Here is a 21,474-nt window from a genome sequence, read left to right on the forward strand (position 1 = left end):
GGAGTGTAGACCGTTCCATTGGCCAGACTGGAGCACATTCCACACATCTGATCTAAAAATATTGGATATTCATCAAATCTGTCATGATTGATGTATTTTAACAGGCCCACAAAATTATGGTTACTAAAGTCTGCTTTGGATAGATTTGGCTGTACAAGTTGTCCCTTTTAAGGTTTAGAAGTGACTGCTAAATGTAAAGTCCTGTTCCTGTGAGATGGTTAGTATACAGAACTCAGTGGTGGTAGTCAGTTGCTTTTTACTGTAATGCAGTTGATTGGGAAAGGTGATAGTCAGTTGGACAACTGAATGCATTCAACCTAAATGATTCTTCTGCATTTAAGCTCTGATTCAGAGAGGTGGGGGGGCCTGCCTTAATCAACATCATTGGCATAGTTGTTGTTAACTGCCTTGCTCAAGGTCACAACGGCCAATTTTTCCACCTCAGGGATTCGAACGAGCAACATTTCGGTTACTGGCCCAACGCTCTAACCACTAGGCTACCTGCCACCCCAGATGACGATGAACATGTGTTGGGGTTGACATCCATACAAGCATTATACTCAGCTTTTTACCGCAACATGTGAAATACACATATGAACAATAGCCTAAATGTAGGCACATTTTTCTGGAGGGCAACGAGGAGACTCAGGAACTTTCCCCCACGGCCCTTTCTCCCACACGATTCCATGGCAATTCTGTTGTCTTGGTCGAGTTTGATTAACCTCTACCTTATCTAAATGGCTGACCTATGATACCGTCATCCGGTGCATAGGAACAGGTCTGTGAGACTGTCAGAGACCCACATAGGGAGGGGCTACCAGTCAGGCTTATGCTTTTTATCATCACTTTGGGTTAACATGCCTTTTAGATTACTGCAGCAACCTCACCCAGTATGTCAGATTACATGGTTATAGGATCAAAACTCTTTTCTATATATGTTAAACAATGTAATACAATAAACTATAATTTAACTATAGTAAACTAACTATTATCTGTAGTTTATTATTTACTATTTATAAACAACTGTATACTCTTTATAAATGGTACCTTTGAGGAATCTACTTTGAAGAATCAAAAATATATTTTGATTTGTTTAACACTTTTTTGGTCACTACATGATTCCATATGTGTTATTTCATAGTTTTGATGTATTCATGATTAATCTTCGATGTAGAAAATAAAGAAAACCCTTGAATGAGTAAGTGTGTCCAAACTTTTGACGGGTACAGTATATATTTTTTGTACTTTTACCCCTTTTTTCTCCCCAATTTGGTGTTACAGCCTTGTCCCATTGCTGCAACTCCCGTATGGACTCGGGAGAGGCAAAGGGGTTGCCTCCATCGAAACACAACCCTGCCAAGCTTCTTGCCACACTGCTCGCTTAACCCGGAAGCACCAATGTGTCGGAGGAAACACCATACAATTGGCAATCGGCGTCAGCTTGCAGGCACCCCGCCCACCATAAGGAGTGGGTAGAGCATGATGGGACAAGGACATCCCGACCGGTCAAACCCTCCCCTAACCACGCTGTGCACTGCCTCAAGGGTCTCCCAGTCATGGCTGGCTGTGACACAGCTTGGGATCAAACCTGGGTCTGTAGTGATGCCTGAAGCACTGCGATGCAGTGCCTTAGACCGCTGCGCCACTCGGGAGGCCCTAAATGGTACCTTAATGTAAAGTGTTAGCCTACTGTTAAAAGTAGGGGTTTATTTAGTGACAGAACATCCACAATGAACTCCCTCGCTTAAAACTGAAGCATTTGGACCATTAGGGCTCTTTAAATCTGTATCGCTGAAGTGTTACAGAGAGCACGCTAAAAATGTAAAGGTAATTTCCTATTGAGCTGACATCTGCAGCGTTTACCATGAATGCAGTCTCTACTAACACAGGAACATTGCCTTTAAATTTCAAACATGCTTTAATGCTGAATTTTAGCAGTACGGAATGAATAGAGCCCTTAATCCGTCTGCATTACAATACAGATTTTTGTTAATATGTTAAATTCAAAGAATCCTTGTAATATATACAGCATTTAATTAATGTTCTAATGGATTCTATAAATTCACTCTTCTTTGAGGGATATTTTAATGTCTTAGTATGGGAGCTTTGCCAACTCCGTACTCCCATATGTCCAGCTTGACTTATACATTGTAGATGCCTAGGCCTACTATCTGTAATCAGATGAAGATTAATTAGAGCTAAGATTATTCATGAAAACAGCTATCACAACTCTACCTGCCCTTGTAGATGTATCCTGAGTCAGTGACTGAATGGATGGGCGAGGTTACTGTACTAATCCCTCTTCTAAAATACTTGTTTTAGGCCCCTCGTGTTGACATATGGCCTAAACCCACTGGTGGTCCCTCACTGTATAAAAACTTTGCTCTGTCTCACTCACACACCTGCTTCCACCTTGAGCATCTCCACACGCTAAAGGAACATGGACCAGAGTCTCAACTTCGCCATCTTGGCCTTGCTCCTGCTTGGCCTCTCCCAGGCCCACTCTCCCCTTGTAAAAGCTGGAGCCCTCGGCACGGCTGAGCTCCTATCTAAACTCTCACCTCACTGTAGTGTTCAGAATCACTCACGCAGTGATTGTGTCCTCTGCAAGAATGGCCCATTGAGGATGGCAAGTCTTCACTTTAAATGCACAATATTGTGCAGTGCTATATAATAGTCAAGTCTACTGAATATTGAAAAGGAACATATTATTTGTGCAATTTACAACACTAGCTAGAAACACAATGCTGAGCTAGCAAGAAATATTGAAATACTGCAGTATGGCAGCTGCCGTGTAACTGTACACTCCTGTTAAGATGTCATTACCAAATCATCTAATACTTTAGACATCACTACAAGAATCCTTGAGGCAAACAAAGGTGCATATGATTTACTCATAAGCTCACAAGTCAGTATCTGATTAACATAACATCTACAATCCATATCTTCGTTATGTGATCCACTCGACTCTTTGCACTAAGGGATGAGCCATCCACTTGACTCTTTGCACTAGGGAATGAGCCATCCACTTGACTCTTTGCACTAGGGAATGAGCCATCCACTTGAATCTTTGCACTAAGGGATGAGCCATCCACTTGACTCTTTGCACTAAGGGATGAGCCATCCACTTGACTCTTTGCACTAGGGAATGAGCCATCCACTTGACTCTTTGCACTAAGGGATGAGCCATCCACTTGACTCTTTGCACTAAGGGATGAGCCATCCACTTGACTCTTTGCACTTAGGGATGAGCCAGATGCTGATGGAGGGAGATGTAGCTGTACTCAGGACCAGAAACGCCTTGAAGTGTTGGGGCAACAGCAACTACTGCAGATGGACCAAATCCTCCTCTGGACTGGTGGAGGCGTTATATCATAAGATGATTACTTCTGTAAGTGAAAATAATTATTTTATTTATAAATTGACATAGCACATTCCTTATTTATTCTTAAGCCATGAACACATATGACCTGATGTTATGATGTGATAACGCAAGTGAGACAGAAGTCTTATTGGTCTTCATCACAGATGACTCCGAAAAAGCTATGATTGAGACGTCCATGAAATCGTTTCACACAAGAACCTGCATTCGATTTGGTCGCTGGAGTGGCCAGTCAGACTACATTGACATTCAGAGTAAAACTGGATGAGTTTTACTCACATGTCCACACACTGGGCATCTACCATGAGCACAACAGGAGTGACAGAGACCAGTATGTCAAGATCTATTGGTCAATTGGGGAAAACTATCCTCTCACTCTCATGGTCAAGTGCCCATATATCAAATCAAATTCATCCACACCTTTTAAGAACTGCGCTATCTTACCTCAACAACATCAATAAGTATCAGAAGCACTTTCACATATACTCATATCCATCTATACTTCCAGAAACAGGACACCAACAATCCAAATACGCCATATGACAATTCATCTGTTATGCATTACCCAATTTGGCTTTCAAGCTTTGTAAGACATGATGGCACACTTTTTAAGAGTCAATTGCCACGGCCTACTGTTTTGATACTGTTCTTTTCTCATAAAATGTGTCCCTCTTCCATTTTAGGACCTGCCTTCTCAATTGAGAATGGGAAGGACACCATCACTCCTATTCCTAACCCGTCTGTGAAAATAGGATGTTGATGTTCAGAGGATCAAATCACATTTAATTCATCACATGCTTCTTATACAACAGGTGTAGACTAACAGTACAATGCTTACTTATAGGCCCTTCCCAACAATGCAGAGAGAAAGAAAATAGAGAAATAATAGAAAAGTAAAACACCTAATAATAAAAGTAATAATAAATACACAATGAGTAATGATAACTTGGCTATATACACGGGGTATCAGTAACGAGTTGATGTGCAGGGATACGAGGTAATTGAGGTAGATATGTACATATAACTAGGAATAAAGTGACAGATAATAAACAGTAGCGGCAGCGTATGTAATGAGTCAAAAAAAGTTTGTGCAAAAAGGGTCAATGCAGATAGTCCGCGTAGCTATTTGGTTAACTATTTAATTAACTATTTAGCAGTCTTATGGCTTGGGGGTAGAAAGCTGTTCAGGGTCCTGTTGGTTACAGACTTGGTGCATCGGTGCCGCTTGCCGTGCCCTAGCAGAGAGAATAGTCTATGACTTGAGTGGCTGGAGTCTTTGAAAATGTTTAGGGCTTTTCTCTGACACCGACTGGAATCAATGTCCTGGATGGCAAGGAGCAGTGGTGTACTGGGCTGTATGCACTACCCTCTGTAGCGCCAAGCGGTCTTATGCCGAGCAGTTGCCAAACAAAGCGGTGATGCAGCCAGTCAAGATGCTGTCAGTGGTGCAGCTGTAGAACTTTTTGAGGATCTAAGGGCCCATGCCAAATCCTTTCAGCATCCTGAGGGGGAAGAGGCATTGTAGTGCCTTCTTCATGACTGTTGGTGTGTGTGGACCAAGATAGATCCTTAGTGATGTGGACACCGAGGAACTTGAAGCTCTCGACCTGCTCCACTATAGCCCTGTCGATGTGAATGTGAGCATGCTCAGCCCTTCATTTCCTGTAGTCCACAATCAGTTCCTTTGTCTTGCTGATGTTGAAGGAGAAGTTGTTGTTCTGAAACCACACTGCCAGGTCGCTTACCTCCTCCCTATAGGCTGTCTCATCGTCGTCGGTGATCAGGCCTACCACTGTCGTGTTGTCAGCAAACTTAATGATGGTGTTGGAGTCGTGCATGGCCAGGCAGTCGTAGGTGAACAGGGATTACAGGAGGGGACTAAGCATGCATCCCTGAGGGCCCCCCGTGTTGAGGGTCTGCGTAACGGATGTGTTGATGCCTACCCTCAACACCTGGGGGAGGCCCGTCAGGAAGTCCAGGATCCAGTTGCAGAGGGAGGTGTTCAGACCCAGGGTCCATAGCTTAGTGATGAGTTTTGAGGGCACTATGATGTTGAATGCTGAGCTGTAGTCAGTGAACAGCATTTTCACATTGGTGTTCCTCTTGTCCAGGTGGGTAAGGGCCGTGTGGAGTGCAATAGATGAGCTTCAATGCCATACAACTCTCCTTCCGTGGCCTCCAACTGCTCTTAAATACAAGTAAAACTAAATGCATGCTCTTCAACTGATCGCTGCCTGCACCTGCCCGCCTGTCCAGCATCACTACTCTGGACGGTTCTGACTTAGAATATGTGGACAACTACAAATACCTAGGTGTCTGGCTAGACTGTAAACTCTCCTTCCAGACTCACATCAAACATCTCCAATCCAAAGTTAAATCTAGAATTGGCTTCCTATTTCGCAACAAAGCATCCTTCACTCATGCTGCCAAACATAACCTCGTAAAACTGACCATCCTACCGATCCTTGACTTCGGCGATGTCATTTACAAAATAGCCTCCAATACCCTACTCAACAAACTGGGTGCAGTCTATCACAGTGCCATCCGTTTTGTCACCAAAGCCTCATATACTACCCACCACTGCGACCTGTACGCTCTCGTTGGCTGGCCCTCGCTTCATACTCGTCGCCAAACCCACTGGCTCCAGGTCATCTACAAGACCCTGCTAGGTAAAGTCCCCCCTTATCTCCACTCACTGGTCACCATAGCAGCACCCACCTGTAGCACGCGCTCCAGCGGGTATATCTCTCTGGTCACCCCCAAAGCCAATTCCTCCTTTGGCTGCCTTTCCTTCCAGTTCTCTGCTGCCAATGACTGGAACGAATTACAAAAATCTCTGAAACTGTAAACACTTATCTCCCTCACTAGCTTTAAGCACCAGCTGTCAGAGCAGCTCACAGATCACTGCACCTGTACATAGCCCATCTATAAATAGCCCAAACAACTACCTCTTCCCCTACTGTATTTATTTATTTTGCTCCTTTGCACCCCATTATTTCTATTTCTACTTTGCACTTTCTTCTACAACAAATCTACCATTCCAGTGTTTTACTTGCTATATTGTATTTACTTTGCCACCGTGGCCTTTTTGCCTTTACCTCCCTTAACTCACCTCATTTGCTCACATTGTATATAGACTTATTTTTCTACTGTATTTTGACTGTATGTTTGTTTTTACTCCATGTGTAACTCTGTGTTGTTGTATGTTGTCGAGCTGCTTTGCTTTGTCTTGGCCAGGTGGCAATTGTAAATGAGAACTTGTTCTCAACTTGCCTACCTGGTTAAATAAAGGTGAAATAAAATAAGAGATTGCGTCATCTGTGGATCTGTTGGGGCGGTATGCAAATTGGAGTGGGTCCAGGGTGTTTGAGATGATGGTGTTGATGTGAGCCATGACCAGCCTTTCAAAAGCATTCATGGCTACATATATGAGTGATACGGGGCAATAGTCATTTAGACAGGTTACTTTGGCGTTCTTGGGCACAGGGACTATGGTGGCCTGCTTGAAACATGTAGGTTTTACAGATTGGGTCAGGGAGAGGTTGAAAATGTCAGTGAAGACACTTGCCAGCTGGTCAGTGCATGCTCTGAGTACGCGTCCTGGTAATCTGTCTGGCCCTGCGGCCTTGTGAATGTTAAACAGTTTAAAGGTCTTACGCACTTCGGCAACAGATAGCGTGATCTCACAGTTGTCTGGAAAAGCTGGTGCTCTCATGGTTCAGTGTTGCTTGCCTCAAAGCGAACGTAGAAGGTATTTAGCTCGTTTGATAGTCTCGTGTCACTGGGCAGCTTCCGGATGGGTTTCCCTTTGTAATCTGTGATAGTTTCGATGTCCTGCCACAACCTATATGTTTCAAGGGGCTCCCGAGTGGCGCAGCAGTCTAAAGCACTGCACTCAGTGCTGGAGGCAATACTACAGACACCCTGGTTCAAATCCAGGCTGTGTCACAACCAGCTGTGATTGGATGGGTGGTGCACAATTAGCCCAGCGTTGTCTGGTTTCGGCCGGTGTCGTCATTGTAAATAAGAATTTGTTCTTAACTAACTTGCCTAGTTAAATAAAGGTAAAAATAAAAACATCTGGCAAGCGCCAGAGTAGTAGGATTCGATCTTAGTCCCATATTAACTCTTTGTCTGTTCGGAGAGCATAGTGGGATTTCTTATAAACGTCCGCATTAGTGTCCCGTTCCTTGAAAGCGGCAGCTTTTAGCTCAGTGAGGATGTTGCCTGTAATCCATGGCTTCTGGTTGTGATATGTAAGTACGGTCACTGTGGGGATGATGTCATCGATGCACTTATTAATGAAACCATGACTGATGTGGTAAACTGTATGAAATCGGATGAATCCCGAAACATATTCCAGTCTGCGCTTGCGAAACAGTCTTGTAGCTTAGTATCTGCTTCATCTGACCACTTCCATATTGAGCGTGTCACTGGTACTTCCTGTTTGAGCGTTTGCTTGTAAGCAAGAATCATGAGTATAGAGCTATGGTCAGATTTGCCAAATGATCAACAACCTGTGTCAGTGCAGTGAGTATGAACTTTTAACAATTTATTTCCCAATTTTAATTTCCTTAAGTGTTCTTAAGTGCAAATGGTTGCAAAATGTGTTGATAAGACATGTTGTTTTTCTCATTTCAGGTATGTAGTTTGTTAATTGAAGAACTGAGAATAGATGGCTGCATGCAATATAATTCTAAATGACTGTTATTCATTCTCAGCGTGCCACTGTATCTTCATTGTCCTTCATTTACTGAGAGTCATCTTTTCGTTCCGCAGGAAAACAATAAATGCTGGAAAATCTCACACGCATGCACACACAAAATAGTATTCTGATTATTTAAAAAATGTGTTGTTTATTTTACAGGACAGTTGTGTGTAATACATTCAAAGAATAATACTCAAAAATATATACAATGGCATACGCTGTACACAGTGCACACAGTAATAACGTCACTAGTGTAATACGTAGGCTAAGGTCATGCAAGACCAGATATGGTTATTGGCAGAGACAGAATTTACTCATGCCTTGAATTAGAACTTTCCTATTATATACACCAAAGCTTTGTTCTCTAAAGTTTGGGCTCCAGACATTCAGGGACAAATTCATTATGGGAGAGTTATTGTCATAAGGCTTTTTTCCCTAAAGGCAAAAAATATAAATGGATTCAGAGTAAAAAAAAATGTTGGTGTGCTTCACTGCTTATTTTATCCAGAGAAAACAGAGCTGTGCAGTTTCATGATTGCCCAGTAGGGAGCACTCACTCCGTAAGCAAACATGGATAAGTGGGGCACATAAGATTGTGTTCCTTATTAAAACGCTACCAAGGCAACATCAGGTTAAAGAAGTGACATGGTTAAGTTTTGTTAGGATTAGTTGAATAAGTCACTCTATTACATCAAGGCTCACTCCATATTTTAATCAGGCATACACAACATACACACACTCAAACTATGTTTATGAAACATGAACAGTGTAGTGAATAAAACAATCAATCAGGTTCAGTTCATCCCACATAACGTCTTCTTCCCTTCACCCCTAAAAAGAGCAGAGTCAGGGGTTTTCTAGCTTGACAGTTTCATAATTTGTCTTTTTTTTTCATATGTTTATCCATTTTCAACATGCTCTGAAAAAAACATACAAACTCACCCTTGAGGATTTGGTTCATCTATCCTTTGGTGGCGGTGGATTTTCTGGGGGTTTTATGTCTCCATTGGGCTCTTTCTTCTCAGGCTTGATAGGGCTAATTTTAGAGCTCTTCTCTGGGAGTGGCCTTCTGAGCCGTCTCCTCTTGGGCTTTTGTGAGCGTGTAGATACGGGCTGTGTTTGATCCAACAGGGGATCCAAATGTAATTTTCCACTAACTGCATCTGAGGACTCATCAATGTATGCCAGGTTCTCTCCAAAGTAGTCCAGAGGCTGGGAATATAGGGATTCTGGGAAGGCGTTCTCCTTATCGACATCCTTCTCTTTTCCCTGTACTACCTGCTCATGCTGTGTGACCTCTGACCCTGTCGCAGATCCAGACTCTGACTCGTTGGATGAGTAAGAGTATGAGGACGATCCAGTCTCTGATTGGCTGTTCAGCTGGCCATTCTCCATCACTCTGCCCCCCTCCCCAGGGGCCCCAGACACATGGCCTGCCCCATTGCCTCGGCTGCGAGGGCCATGTCGACGCTTTCGTCGTTGTCGTTTGAAGGGGTCGTCTGGCATGCGGAAGTCCACGGACATGTTCTGAATGTTCTGACCCCAGTCAGTGGTACGGGCTCTGAGCTCCTCCATCTGGGAAGAGAGAGGAAAGAGATCAAATCACTATTTAAAGAGAATTTAATAAAGTCACAACACACTTGAGAGTTGATAAGAGAGGAAGGGAGGATCATTGAGAAATAGAACAGGTGGCTATAGGTGACAAAGTGTACAGTGCAGCTCATTTGCTTGTAGGTTGTACTCTCCCATTTTGGGCCCGATCAGTTTTTACACACCTCAGCCCTGGTCTTCTTGGACAGGACCCGAAGCCAGTTTGCAACCATGGACAGGATGGAAGCAAAGTAGGCCAGGCCCAGCAGGATCCAGAACCACACCAGGGGCTTGTACCAGTGGTCTTTACCACCATCTCCGCTATCACCTGACAGAGATAAACAAGAGGATAGGGATAGATAGGGGTTTACAGGTGTAGACAATGGAGAATCAGCAACTTTACAGGTCTAAAGGTTAGTTTACACATGACAGACCTGCTGTTAAAACCCCCTAGAATCTAAGCCTGGGGGGGGACCAAATAGGGGGTTTCAAAGGGTTCTCCTATGGGGACAGCCGAAGAACCATTTAAGGTTCTAGATAACATATTTTTTTCTGAGTGTACTGTATACAGTCTAATAAGCATGAAGCAATCATGTCTCACTGGAGCAGACAAGCCTAGTGTTGTTTTTCAGTGGCATGATGTTTTAAAATGATCATACCAAGGATAATTTAGCTATTTGATTTTGAATTTTAGGACCCCTTTATGTATAAAAAACATATTTGATTAAACTTTGAATTTGGCCTTACTGTTGTTAGCCCATAGAAACACATTGAATAATAGATTTATACATGGAAAAACTGTCTCATCTTTCCATAGCTGGGTCATAATAGTTTGTAGGCCAAAACTGCTACAGACTTTTTCGCTAGAAGACCGATTTTCGGGATGCCTCATGGTCTGACAAGCAGCGCTGTAGCTCTGCCACCTTTCACCACAGATGCGGAAGGCAGACATCGGCGGATGAGGTGAATTAAGACGTAGCCCATGCAAAGAGATATCTCTAGATTAAACAGTCCTCCTGAGTGGCGCAGCGGTCTAAGGCACTTCATTGCAGTGCTAGAGGTGTCACTGCAGACCCTGGTTTGTTCCCAGGCTGTGTCACAACCAGCCGTGATCAGGAGTTCCATAGGGCGGTGCACAATTGGCCCAGCGTTGTCCGGAGGATGGTTTGGCCGGGGGGTTAGCCGTTATTGTAAATAAGAATGTGTTATTAACTGACTTACCTGGTTAAATATCATTTTAAAACCAGATTTTTTATGGGGAGTTTTTTTATTATGCTAATTAGATTTCAGCGGGGGCGTGGACATCGACTCGGGGTTTATTAAATTAATCTCACATTAGTGAACATTACAGACTAAGCTGCCGGAAAACTCTATGGGGTTAATAATTCAACTTTCATTCAAAGATTAAATTATTCACAAAGAGTAAATGAAATGTCCAGTTTAATGAGTGACTGTATTTTATCACTCAGGCCTCCTAAACTACATTCATCTGGAGTAGCAGGTGTTTGTGTCTGTTAATGTGTCACAACACTGAAAGAGTTTCAACAGGGAAGAGAGCGTTTCAACTGGGAAAAGAGAGGGAAGAGAGCGTTTCAACTGGGAAAAGAGAGCGTTTCAACTGGGAAAAGAGAGGGAAGAGAGCGTTTCAACTGGGAAAAGAGAGGGAAGAGAGCGTTTCAACTGGGAAAAGAGAGGGAAGAGAGCGTTTCAACTGGGAAAAGAGAGGGAAGAGAGCGTTTCAACTGGGAAAAGAGAGGGAAGAGAGTTTCAACAATGAAAGAGAGTTTCAACAATGAAAGAGAGTTTCAACAATGAAAGAGTTTCAACAATGAAAGAGAGTTTCAACAATGAAATGTGTGTGTTTCCTTGACCCAATCCTAAATGCAGTGGCGTTAGTACCTGCAACATAGTCTCCAAAACCCACTGTAGTCAGGGTGATGACAACAAAGTAGGACGCCTCCAGGAGAGTCCACTTCTCCACCTCCTGAAACACCAGCGTTGGCACTGCAACGAAGAGTGCTACCCCCAACAGGATGGAGAGTATGGCTGAGATGACTCGAACAATAGTAGGACTCACCTTCCATTTCTGAGAGGGAGACAGCAAAACATGAAAATGAGGAAAGAAGGAAATGGAGGGTCTGAAATACTGACAGGCCGAGAAAGACAGAGGAAACACATTAAACCAAATATTTAGCGTCTCACCGCTAAGAGAAACTCTATTTTGAGGATGGCCTTCCTCAGCCCGGTCCCCAGATGGTCTCCAACTCCAGCCAGCAGGATACCAAACAGAGGAATCCCCACCAGGGCATAAAAGATACAGAACAGCTGCCCCCCTTCTGTCTTCGGGGAGATGTTCCCAAAACCTTAGGATGATGGTTTGTAGAGCTTTAGGATTGGGATAGGTAGTGTCAGTGTGTAACAATGGATTAAACATAGGGGAGATCAGCCTGCTGATTTACCGATGGTGGTGACAATGGTCCCAGAGAAGAAAAAGGCGCTGGCCAGGTCCCATTGGCTGGTGAAGGTGGAGGAATTGCTGCTAGGATCCACACCCGCACCCACAGCATCTGCCACCTCCTGGGATGGGACAGTCAGGAAGTTAAAGTGATAAGAGAGAGATGTGGTAGTGTTTGTACCTGAATATTTCTGTATATGCATTGTACAACTTGTAGACTTGTTTACGTGCTGCTGTGCGGTTTGTTGCTAACCATACGGTTTTTATTTTTTAATTACCGTTTATATATTTTTTTTCCCGTCGCTCGACTTTTTTCATTACATTTTTTTCACCCCGGACGCTTTACCTGGACGTGGTTCGTCAGGACCTCCACCAGCCGAAGCTAAGTAGTAACATTAACATGATGCCTTCTAACTGCAGAAGCTGTACTCATAATATACAGGAGAACGATCGCCTTACCACGAGGATAGCTGTGCTGCAAGGCCAGCCGCAGCCGGACAATTTTCTCATGGCTTCTGGAAGGAAATGCTGTAGGAATGCTCAACCGGTGTCACTCAATCAGCCGACGGAAACGTTCAACCGGTTCACCCCATTAAGCAGCGAGTCAGAGGCCGAGCCTTCTCTGGTCTCTGCTCCTCCCGTTACGGGGTCTGAGACACCGAAGTTTCCCACCATTAGCTCTGATAAATTGAAAACCCTAGTCATTGGCAACTCCATTACCCGCAGTATTAGACTTAAAACGAATCATCCAGTGATCATACACTGTTTACCAGGGGGCAGGGCTACCGACGTTAAGGCTAATCTGAAGATGGTGCAGGCTAAAGCTAAAACTGGCGAGTATAGGGATATTGTTATCCACATCGGCACCAACGATGTTAATATGAAACAGTCAGAGGTCACCAAGCCCAACATAGCTTCAGCGTGATATCTCACATCTCAAAATAGGGCTACTTAATGTTAGATCCCTCACTTCCAAGGCAGCTGTAGTCAATCAACTCATCACTGAACATAATCTTGATATGATTGGCCTGACTGAAACATGGCTTAAACCTGATGAATTTACTGTGTTAAATGAGGCCTCACCGCCTGGTTACACTAGTGACCATATCCCTCGCGCATCCCGCAAAGGTGGTGTTGCTAACATCTACGATAGAACATTTCAATTTACAAAAATGCGTTTTCGTCTTTTGAGGTTCTAGTCATGAAATCTATGCAGCCTACTCAATCACTTTTTATAGCTACTGTTAACAGGCCTCCTGGGCCATATGCCGCGTTCCTCACTGAGTTCCTATCGGACCTTGTAGTCATTGCAGATAATATTACAATTTTTGGTGACTTTAATATTCACATGGAAAAGTCCACAGATCCACTCCAAAAGGTTTTCGGAGCCATCATAGACTCAGTGGGTTTTGTCCAACATGTCTCTGGACCTACTCACTGCCACAGACATACTCTGGACCTAGTTTTTCCCCGTGGAATAAATGTTGTGGATCTACATGTTTTTCCTCATAATCCTGGACTAGCGGACCACCATTTTATTACGTTTGCAATCGCAACAAATAATCTGCTCAAACCCCAACCAAGGATCATCAAAAGTCGTGCTATAAATTCTCGGACAACCAAAAGATTCCTAGATGCCCTTCCAGACTCCCTCCACCTACCCAAGGACGTCAGAGTAAAAAATCAGTTAACCACCTAACTGAGGAACTCAATTTAACCTTGCGCAATAACCTAGATGCAGTCGCACCCCAAAAAACATTTGTCTTAAGTAACTAGCTCCCTGGTATACAGAAAATATCCGAGCTCTGAAGCAAGCTTCCAGAAAATTGGAACGGAAATGTCGCTTCACCAAAATGGAAGTCTTCTGACTAGCTTGGAAAGACAGTACCGTGCAGTATCGAAGAGCCCTCATTGCTGCTCGATCGTCCTATTTTTCCAACTTAATTGAGAAAAATAAGAACAATCCAAAATGTATTTTTGATACTGTCGCAAAGCTAACTAAAAAGCAGCATTCCCCAAGAGAGGATGGATTTCACTTCAGCAGTGATAAATTCATGAACTTTTTTTGAGGAAAAAAAAAGATCATTAGATAGCAAATTATGGACTCCTCTTTAAATCTGCGCGTTCCTCCAAAGCTCAGTTGTCCTGAGTCTGCACAACTCTGCCAGGACATAGAATCAAGGGATACACTCAAGTTTTTTAGTACAATATCTCTTGACACATTGATGAAAATAATCATGACCTCTAAACCTTCAAGCTGCATACTGGACAATATTCCAACTAAACTACTGAAAGAGCTGCTTCCTGTGCTTGGCCCTCGTATGTTGAACATAATACATGGCTCTCTATCCACCGGATGTGTACCAAGCTCACTAAAAGTGGCAGTAATAAAGCCTCTTTTGAAAAAGCCAAACCTTGACCCAGAAAATATAAAAAACTATCGGCCTATATCGAATCTCCCATTCCTCTCAAAAATGTTAGAAAAAGCTGTTGCGCAGCAACTCACTATCTTCCTGAAGACAAACAATGTATACGAAACGCTTCAGTCTGGTTTTAGACCCCATAATAGCACTGAGACTGCACTTGTGAAGGTGATAAATTACCTTTTAATGGCGTCAGACTGAGGCTCTGCATCTGTCCTCGTGCTCCTAGACCTTCGTGCTGCTTTTGATACCATCGATTACCACATTCTTTTGGAAGGATTGGAAACCCAAATTGGTCTACACGGACAAGTTCTGGCCTGGTTTAGATCTTATCTGTCGGAAAGATATCAGTTTCTCTCTGTGGAGGGTTTGTCCTCTGACAAATCAACTGTACATTTTAGTGTTCCTCAAGGCTCCGTTTAGGACCCCTATTGTTTTCACTATATATTTTACCTCTTGGTGATGTCATTCGGAAACATAATGTTAACTTTCACTGCTATGCAGATGACACACAAGCTGTACATTTCGATGAAACATGGTGAAGCCCCAAAATTGCCCTCCCTGGAAGCCTGTGTTTCAAACATCAGGAAGTGGATGTAGGCAAATGTTCTACTTTTAAACTCGGACAAAACAGAAATGCTTGTTCTAGGTCCCAAGAAATAAAGCGATCTTATGTTGAATCTGACAATTATTCTTGATGGTTGTACAGTCGTCTCAAATAAAACTGTGAAGGACCTTGGCGTTACTCTGGACCCTGATCTCTCTTTTGACGAATATATCAAGACTGTTTCAAGGACAGATTTTTTCCATCTACGTAACATTGCAAAAATCAGAAACTTTCTGTCCAAAAATGATGCAGAAAAATTCATCCATGCTTTTGTCACTTCTATGTTAGACTACTGCAATGCTCTACTTTCCGGCTACCCGGATAAAGCACTAAATACACTTCAGTTAGTGCTAAACACGGCTCTTCCATGCCGTCCCTGGGAGGGGTGCGTCACTTGAGTGGGTTGAGTCACTGACGTGATCTTCCTGTCTGGGTTGGCGCCCCCCCTTGCGTTGTGCCGTGGTGGAGATCTTCGTGGGCTATACTCGGCCTTGTCTCAGGATGGTAAGTTGGTGGTTGAAGATATCCCTCTAGTGGTGTGGGGGCTGTGCTTTGGCAAAGTGGGTGGGGTTATATCCTGCCTGTTTGACCCTGTCCGGTCGGGGCCACAGTGTCTCCCGACCCCTCCTGTCTCAGCCTCCAGTGTTTATGCCTCGGTAGTTTATGTGTCGGGGGGCTAGGCTCAGTCTGTTATATCTGGAGTATTTCTCCTGTCTTACCCGGTGTCCTGTGTGAATTTAAGTGTGCTCTCTCTAATTCTCTTTCTTTCTCGCCTTTCTTTCTCTCTCTTGGAGGACCTGAGCCCTAGGACCATGCCTACCTGGCCTGATGACTCCTTGCTGTCCCCAGTCCACCTGTCCGTGCTGCTGCTCCAGTTTCAACTGTTCTGCCTGGGGCTATGGAACCCTGACCTGTTCACCGGACGTGCTACCTGTCCCAGACCTGCTGTTTTCAACTCTCTAGAGACAGCAGGAGCGGTAGAGATACTCTGAATGATCGGCTATGAAAAGCCAACTGACATTTACTCCTGAGGTGCTGACCTGTTGCACCCTCGACAACCACTGTGATTATTATTTTTGACCCTGCTGGTCATCTATGAACATTTGAACATGTTGGCCATGTTCTGTTATAATCGCCACCCGGCACATCCAGAAGAGGACTGGCCACCCCTCATAGCCTGGTTCCTCTCTAGGTTTCTTCCTAGGTTCTGGCCTTTCTAGGGAGTTTATCCTAGCCACCGTGCTTCTACACCTGCATTGCTTGCTGTTTGGGGTTTTAGGCAGGGTTTCTGTACAGTACTTTGTGACATCAGCTGATGTAAGAAGGGCTTTATAAATACATTTGATTGATTGATTGATTGATTGATTGTACTGCAACCCAACTATAGAGGTCTCATTGGATTACATGACCGATGCCTTGGACACCCCGAAAGTCTAATATTCCAGTCATTCAGTCATATTAACCTGTTTGTTCTGTAGGTGTGTGTAGCCTATGTAGGGTACCTCTATGAGGGCCTGCAGGATGTCTGGGCTGACGCAGGTGTAGTTCTCCAGGAATGCTCTGCGTGTGTCCTGCAGCTGTATGTGCTGGCCCTCCTCATGGGGAGCCTCCAGGGCCTGGAACACCACGGCCCCCAGCACTAGGTAGAGCAGCACCCCCGTCAGGATACACAGAAGGGTGGAGCAGCGCATGCTTGCACCTTCGTTAAGCCCCAAAGAAGCACGCTTCTTCCCCCCGCTGCCAGTGCTGGAGCGCTCTGGGGCCCAGCTGCAGAACAAACAGACCAAACACAGACAGCAAGCCCATGGAAACAGATGTCACCCACATTAGCTAAACTGCAAGGTAATCATTAACCGGAAACTAAACATAATACAGACTGTACCCCCACCATATTACTGACCGGAAACCTATAAACATGTTGCTTATGGTTACACTATATGTGTAGGCTGCACTCTTAAAAAAAAGGGTTTCAAAGGGGTTCTTCAGCTGTCCCCATAGGAGAACCCTTTTTGCTACCTGGAACCAAAAAGGGGTTTTCAAAGGGTTCTCCTATGGGGACAGCCGAAGAACCATGTAAGGTTCTAGACAGCATCTTTTTTTCTGAGTGTACTGTATACAGTCTAATAAGCATGAAGCAATCATGCCTCACTGGAGCAGACGAGCCTAGTGTTGTTTTTCAGTGGCATCATGGATGCGGTATGAGTTGAAACCAGGAATGGACTTGAATTCTACCAGAGATGTGTCTAAGTAAAGGATCATTACTATCTACCACACTACTCTTCATCACTTGGTTACCTCTCTCTATTCTTCTCTTCCTCCCTCTTCCTCCTCTTCCAGCTGCTCTTCCCTCTGCGGCTGAGGATGGAGATTCTGGACCCGTAGCTGCGGGGGTGGCCGTCCTCCTCACAGCCCGAAGGTGGGGACACTGGGTGGGTTATACCAAGACGTTGTTGTTGAACAAAATAAACATTGTTATTGGACCACTAGTTACTGAAGAGATTACTCATTAATGTATGACAACATTACAAAGATCATAGATCAATAAACTTTGAACACGACAATTCCCTGTTGTTCAGAATTGTTTGTTGTTTGTTTTCCATTGATGAGAGGTTCCCTGTTTGACAATGAAACATGGGGTTCAGCACTGCTACATGATGCTTTTGATTGTAAGCGTAACGTCACCAAAACGACAGAAAATGAGCTGTCAACCAAAACCCTGTGTGAGAGAGAGAACATACAACAGATGCATATCTCTAATGGATCACATTGGGGAGAGAAAAAAATCATCCAGCTGATATAATGGTGGATGGAGCAAGATACACAAACATACAGAATGCAGAGTCAATAAACATAAAAAATGCTGTGTTCAAGACAACTCGCAAACTCTGAATCTCTGAGGTTAAAGTTAGATATGTTTTTTTGGCGTAGAGCTTCCTATTGGTTGATTCAAATACTTTCCAAGTGGGAAATTATGACCTTATCTTTCTACAATGAATTTCCAAGTTCCGAGTCGTCTTGAACGCGGCAATAGACAAATAGAGGTGTGGTTCAGCCAGCAGACTGGGTTAGAGCCCGAAAAAGGTGTGTGTGTGTGTATGTGTGTGCACGTGCCTCCGGCCATGTCTGTCCATTACAGGGGAGAAACATTATTCTATACCAGACATGCCACACTAGCAGGCTCGGCTGTGTGAAGAATTTATACCCCATGATTCTCAGGTCCCGGATGTGATGTGACTGAGCTGAATTACACATTTAGTGTAATGTCCTTTCCAAGCTGCTGAGTGATTGGGTAATTTAGTCCTTGATGCAGCTATAGATTTTTAGTCAGCCCAGGTTCAAGACCCCAGGGACACACTAATTCTGTATATTTACATGTAGGTGTAATATTGTCTTCTGTCTGATTTTCTGTATTGACGTTGTGCAGTAGGCCTACGCTGTATGTACTGTGAGTGTGTGACAGGTTTCATCTGTGCTTTCTCTCTCTCATCTAAGACATAACATTGCTTTTGCAGTCAGCAACTCCTCTGGGCCTGATTTAACCTGAGACCAATAACCTGTCACCCACACAGTGAAATTTACACTACCCAGCCAAACAACTTCAGCAGCTGCTCGGGATACACAAAAAAATGCATAGACAGACAAGCCTTTCATCCTAACGTGCAGCTATTTTGCACATGCTCTCAGATCAAAATAACTGCCCTTCAACCTCCCTTTTAGTCATGTGCATTAGCTGGCATCAATCACTAGTGACAGTCAAGTTATGTTTTATAAAAATTCAAAAGCTGTCAAAAAGGCCTTTTCAGTGCCACCAAACAATAATTTGAAACTTTAACAAGGTTGTATTTGAATTGTTCTTAATTAAAATCTCTCCATTTTAACATAACTGCACAGTTATAGAAAAGCATGAACAGATTTAATGCCTAACTGTCGTATAAAGACGTCATCCTTGAGATACCTATCACGCTCAAGTCATAGCCCTTCTAAAGTACAGATACTTCACACAACACAGTCAAAATGCCTGAGAATACATCCTTAGATTACACAGAATGAAGTTAATATGGGGTACTTTATCTGTAACAATGAAACAATTGCAATGTTCATTATCTCATCCAATGGAAGCAGGATTTGTGGTCTCTCTAACACACGGGGTGAAGCCTGTGGTCATCTCTTACCTCAAAATGAACGATCTTAAAAATCCAGGATATCAGCAGCTATAGGAAGGATCCCTTTCACACACTCACACTAGACGCTAGGAGAGTAAACGTGCACAAGCGTGCATGTGCATGAGCGCGTGGGAGAGGCTGTTGCTGAGTGTCCAAGAAATGAAAAGCTACTCCATCAAATTGACTCCAAGAAGAGAGAGAGCTAGGGAGAGAGGTGGAATCAGAGGGAGAGGTGGAATGAGTGAGAGAAAGGGAGTGGGAGAGATGGAGGGAGGGAGGGGTCAATGCAGATACACTGAGCTAGAATGAGCTTATTGCTTTTTTTTTGTTTCCTCTACCCTGATTTGGATCACTCAGTTTCTCCAAGGTAATAAGTGGAGAGGAGGGTAGGGACTAACAGTGTCTCTTGTGGAAATCGGACACAGGCTGTTGGTGGCACCTTATTTGGGGAGGACGGGCACCTGGAATAGGTGGAAAGGTATCAACAACATAAAACACATGGTTTCCAGGTGTTTGATGCCATTCCATTTGCTCTGTTCCAGCCATTATTATGAGCCGTCCTCCCCTCAGCAGCCTCCACTGATATTGACATTGTGGTGTAGGCTACTACATCATGTATGTGTGGTAGTGAGCAATTCCACTATTCAGACATACAGTGTAACACTTTTTCATACTCCTACAATATACTGTAGTCGTGTAGCTCTCTCCATGGGTATGAGTAGCAGAGTATCAGTGTCTCAGTCTGACAGTGCCAGGATCAATTCCTCTAGTGGAGTTTACGAGGTCTGCTGGCGTTACACTGCCGACTCCGCAATGGGCAACAGGCTCCCCCTCCCTCTGCTACCCTCAGCAGAGTCCGTCAAAGAACCCAGCCGCACCCTGGAACTGCTGCTGCTGTGTGTGGTGTGTGTGCATTTGTGTGTGTTTGTGTGCAGCAGTAAGGTTGTGGTTATGCTTTCCAGGGCTATGCAGTTGATAGGAGTGAGCTCCCAGAATACCCCGATCAAAGATGTGATGTGATGGGGTGGCAGGTATCCTAGTGGTTAGAGAGGTGAGCCTGTAACCGGAAGATTGCCAGTTCAAATCCCAGGTCTGATGGTAAAAATCTGTCGAGAAGTGAGCTGGCAACTGGAGGGTTGCAAGGCACTTAACCCCACACAACAGCTCCCAATGTGGCAGACCCCTGCACCTCTCCCAAAACCTGGGTGTGTTTGGGTTAAAAGTGGAAGTTCAATTTCGGTTGGAACTTGTGTGCAATTGACCAATAAAGTGATCTTAATTCTTACCGCGCTCCTATCTTTCCTGTGTGTATATATCTTCTTCCATCTTCTTCCATTTTCCTTCCTGTCTCTCTTCCTCTCCAAACCAACTTGAGAAGTGCCAGTTTATTTCTGCATCCACACAGCTAATGAAACATTTGAAATGTATGAGGTATGTATTTGGTACTACAGTTGGACTCTACACATACAGCTGCCAGGTAGCATATTAGGTATCTAGAATACCTTTAACTATTTTTCAGAACTGTGCTGTATCAAAGAGATGTTATTACCATCACAGTACCAAACAGAATGGGTGAAATTGGTTGGAATTTCACAACCACAAGGAGAGGGCATCAGGAATGGGACTGACACAATTTACCAGACCTACAGTGGCCTCATCAACTTTAAACACCAAATATGGACTACTACGCATGATCAATGATGTTTTATTATTCATGACAATACCAGACTGTTTTGGTGTGACAGCAGCAACAAGATCACCATTGACATGCACTTTAATCACCATTAGCACTCTCTCTCTTTCTGTCTCTGTCTCACTGATGGGTCAAGTCAATGTCAATTAACTGATGATTGAATAAACAAAATGTATTTGGCTAAAGATGTGTTTAAGCTTTGAATTGGAATAAATGTTACTATATTTTGAGGGAATGAAAATTCTGTACTGTGTTCTCATACACTCTTCGAAAAAAAAGGTGTTATCTAGAACCTACATAGGTTATTCGGCTGTCCCCATAGGAGAAACCTTTGAAGAACCCTTTTTTGTTCCAGGTAGAACCCATTTGGGGTCCATGTAGAACACTTTTCACAGAGGGTTCTACATGGAACCAAAAATGGTTCTACCTGGAACCGAAAAGGGTTGTCTTATG

At 43.8% G+C, this 21,474-nt stretch overlaps 1 protein-coding gene and 1 pseudogene across 3 annotated transcripts; one reads left to right on the plus strand and one right to left on the minus strand.

Annotated features, from left to right (window-relative positions):
• The first annotated feature begins 2,393 nt into the window (after positions 1-2,393).
• Positions 2,394-4,188, plus strand: LOC115204280 (high choriolytic enzyme 1-like; annotated as a pseudogene).
• LOC115204277 (potassium channel subfamily K member 4) lies at positions 3,315-19,521 on the minus strand. Of its 3 annotated transcripts, XM_029769725.1 has the most exons (9): positions 19,338-19,521; positions 17,461-17,590; positions 16,668-16,932; positions 12,140-12,257; positions 11,883-12,043; positions 11,580-11,766; positions 9,866-10,008; positions 9,033-9,665; positions 8,222-8,921 (listed from the first exon to the last, which is right to left on the minus strand). In XM_029769725.1, the coding sequence occupies exons 3-8, from the start codon at positions 16,854-16,856 to the stop codon at positions 9,048-9,050; spliced, it is 1,416 nt and encodes a 471-aa protein (XP_029625585.1). In that variant the 5' UTR covers positions 16,857-16,932; positions 17,461-17,590; positions 19,338-19,521; the 3' UTR covers positions 8,222-8,921; positions 9,033-9,047. The 3 variants fall into 3 exon arrangements, with proteins under 3 accessions (XP_029625586.1, XP_029625585.1, XP_029625587.1); XM_029769727.1 differs by lacking the exon at positions 19,338-19,521 and having other exon boundaries at positions 17,461-17,646; XM_029769726.1 differs by lacking the exons at positions 8,222-8,921; positions 17,461-17,590; positions 19,338-19,521 and adding an exon at positions 3,315-3,389 and having other exon boundaries at positions 16,668-17,167.
• Between the last annotated feature and the right edge of the window lie 1,953 nt (positions 19,522-21,474).

This window comes from Salmo trutta, chromosome 12 (genome assembly GCF_901001165.1).
Source record: "Salmo trutta chromosome 12, fSalTru1.1, whole genome shotgun sequence".
NCBI classification, from domain to species: Eukaryota; Metazoa; Chordata; class Actinopteri; order Salmoniformes; family Salmonidae; genus Salmo; species Salmo trutta.